This window comes from Phaseolus vulgaris, chromosome 9, assembly GCF_051622355.1.
Source record: "Phaseolus vulgaris cultivar YP4 chromosome 9, ASM5162235v1, whole genome shotgun sequence".
Lineage (NCBI taxonomy): Eukaryota > Viridiplantae > Streptophyta > Magnoliopsida > Fabales > Fabaceae > Phaseolus > Phaseolus vulgaris.
In genome coordinates this window covers 19,726,219-19,729,361 of record NC_143506.1, presented here as the reverse complement: position 1 = coordinate 19,729,361, position 3,143 = coordinate 19,726,219, and the positions used below count along the sequence as shown (strand labels likewise).

At 36.6% G+C, this 3,143-nt stretch overlaps 1 protein-coding gene across 1 annotated transcript; it reads left to right on the top strand.

Moving 5' to 3' along the window:
- The first annotated feature begins 1,502 nt into the window (after positions 1-1,502).
- Positions 1,503-2,936, top strand: LOC137822672 (protein RESPONSE TO ABA AND SALT 1). The gene has a single exon (XM_068627615.2). The coding sequence runs from the start codon at positions 2,018-2,020 to the stop codon at positions 2,696-2,698; it is 681 nt and encodes a 226-aa protein (XP_068483716.1). The 5' UTR covers positions 1,503-2,017; the 3' UTR covers positions 2,699-2,936.
- The last annotated feature ends 207 nt before the right edge of the window (positions 2,937-3,143 follow it).

Sequence of the window (3,143 nt, the reverse complement as noted above, 5' to 3'; positions counted from 1 at the left end):
AGACTCATAGACGCTGGATAAACTTCAGTTTTATCCAACTTGTCTTTCTTTTCCTTATGACAGCATCTCACAACTTGCCACATTTCTAACAAACATTGTCATGACAGCCCAATCTTCTCTGCCCGCCGAAACATTCTGCTACGCTTCCCACGAATTTCAAAAACCAACTCATTTATTTTTATCTCTAATCTATGAAGCTAGGACACTCTTCTTAAATGGCGGTGTCTGATTGGACATCGACACTCGTATGACATCCGTAGGACACGTGAAGTGTCCAATTCAAAAAGTATTTGTTAGATTTCTGATAATTATAGTACGGTTCTAACATAATTTTAAAAAAGAAAAATACATTAATTTTCTAAAAATTTAAACTTTATTGTATAAATTGTTATTATGATTATAAAAATAAGAAATAAATCATTGTAAATCAATTATGAAAAACATTTGTGTACTAAAAAAATAATTCAAAACATACTTGTACAAATAAATTTTTATTATCAATTTATATTTATAACTATATAATATATAGATTTGTGTCTCCTGTTTTATATTTTTTATATTTTGAAGATTTTATATATCTTGTGTTGGAGATTTTATATATCTTCTGTCCATATTCGTATTGTATTAGTAATTGTGTTGGAGATTTTATATATCTTCTGTCCATATTCGTATTGTATTAGTATTCGTGTTATATGTAATTCATTCTTGTATTATCAAATAAATCTCACCAAATTTATCTATTTAGTTTTGTTGTGATTAATGATCATTATTTCTAAAAGTTTAGTTTCTGAAAATTGATATTTTTACTACCTGTTCCAGTATAACTTGTGATTGATGATATAAAAAGGTGGTATTTTTAAACTGAATTTTTAAGTAGAGAAACCGGAACAGATTGTCAATACAATACTTAATATATTTTAAACAGAGAAATTGGAGCAAGTGATCAACATATCAAAATTTTAAAGTATATCTTTAAATTTGTTTTTGCAGAATTTGTTTTTAAATTTTTCTAAAAAAGTAATATTATTTTCATGGACAGAGTAAATATTCATCTATAGAACATTAATAATATAAAGTTGCGATAACCTTGGGAATATTACTTAATGGAATAGTCACCGCCTCACAGCACCCAGTTGCTAATGGACCATTCAGGATAAATACACGCAAGCATGAACCTTCTGGTAGATAATCGCTCCTTCAAAAACTGTAAAACACCGAATATTATTATGCCCTTTCATAATTGGACTGCCTTCATTTCCCTTAGGGTCACATTTCAAGCTAAATTACCCCGTAAGAGAAAAAAAAAAGTTAGAATTATACTTGTTCTTGAACAGTTTTTCTTAAATGGATGTTGTGGCCTAGAAAACGATTCTGTTTCTGTTATTTTCGATTGATTACTATCATTTTAAATTTTTTTTTGGTAAGATGTCGACAATAATATAGATAATGAGGTATCTGGTTTTTTAAATTTGTGTTATTAATAAACCGAATTAGGAAATTAATTTATATTTAAGATTGTGTTAAATCATCTTTAATTATAAATTAACCCTAAGTTAGTCAACCCGAGTCACAAAATGAAGTGCTCATAAATTACTTTCTTAATTTCATAGTCCTTTGGTTCCTCCAAAAGTAACATGGGCTCCAAACCAACGACGTGGCATTCAATCAATGGAGACTAGTTGGCTTCACCGCCATTGCACAACCCTAGCCCATCGTCATGCAGTTCCACCGTTCTCATCCTCCTTCTACGCGGAAAACCAGCACCAAAATCCTTACATGCTAAGAAAATTTATTCTCCAATTGAAAAAAGTACTGAACAAATCAAGAAGACGACCACACACGACAGAATAGCACATTTTCAAATCCCTGACACCACCTTACCAGCTAAGAAAAATGTGTCCCTAATTAAAAAATGATATTAGAGAAACGAGAGGATTATAAATTGCGCACATTCCTGAAATCGCAAAACCAATAAACCATCACTCTCACAACCACTTACACTGCTGCAGCTGCTACTATGTCAATGTTCGCGACCACGCCCAAGCAGAATCTTCAGAAATCGTTCGAGGCCTTCTACGAGGGGTGGCTTGCGCGGCACGAGAATTTGCTTCAGCAGCTTCTCAGCGTGTCCCCTGACGATGCAGAACAGAGGATGGTGATCGAGCAAGTTCTGTGTCATTACCAGCAATTTTTGGAAGAGAAGTCGAACGTGGCCAACGGCGACGTTTTCCTTCTCTTTTCCCCGCCCTGGCTTTCCGCCTACGAGAGCTCTCTGCTCTGGATTGGGGACTACAAGCCCTCGCTCATTCTCCGTCTCGCCGACTGTGCCGTCAAGAGCTTTACGCCGGAGCAGAGGGACAAAATGGAGCGAGTCCGGGACGAGACGAAGCGAGCCGAGAGAGAGATTTCTGAGGCAATGGCCTCCGTTCAGGAGAGCATGGCGAGTCCGCGCATGCTGGCGCTCGTCAGAGAGGTTGACGGCGAGATAACGGAGCAGGAATTGGCGCTTCGGGGACTCAAGGAGGCGCTTAAGAAGGTTTCCGAGAGAGGAGACGCCCTTCGCGCGTCCACGATGAGGAAGGTGGTGGAGATTTTAAGCCCGCCGCAGACGGTGCAGTTACTGGCTGCGACGATGCGCTTTCAGATGCGCGTAAGGAAACACGGTTTACACCGAGACGAGGTTGGACCGTCAGGTTGACATCGCTCCGTCAACGTGTATTCCTCGAAAACCTATACCAAGCCAGGCGACATGCGTGACGCACGTGTCCATTTCCTATTCGCACGTTTTTTTGGGTTATGAAGAAACCGCCAATTTCATTACTACCTACCAACAAGTCAATAACTGTTTTCCATATCACCCGTCAGCTTCAGTTTACTTTGATCAAATAAGGGTCGTTTCACTTTATTTAAAATAATACGAAAATGTTTTTTTATCATTGAATTGTTGTCTGATTTTAGTTTGAATTTTGTTAAATAAGCAATAAACCAGATTAGAACTAGAAACAAAGTGTATTTATTTTTATTATATTATTAATTTATTATGTTTAAAGATAAGTTCCACTGTACTCAGCATAGTCTAGAACCACAGCAAAATAAATCTTTTAGCCAAACTCATTTGCTTATGCTGAATTTCTCTTGTTTCC

Bases quoted from the DNA above. Each gene is read 5' to 3' on its own strand.
- LOC137822672 (XM_068627615.2), top strand. From the start codon at position 2,018: ATGTCAATGTTCGCGACCACGCCCAAGCAGAATCTTCAGAAATCGTTC.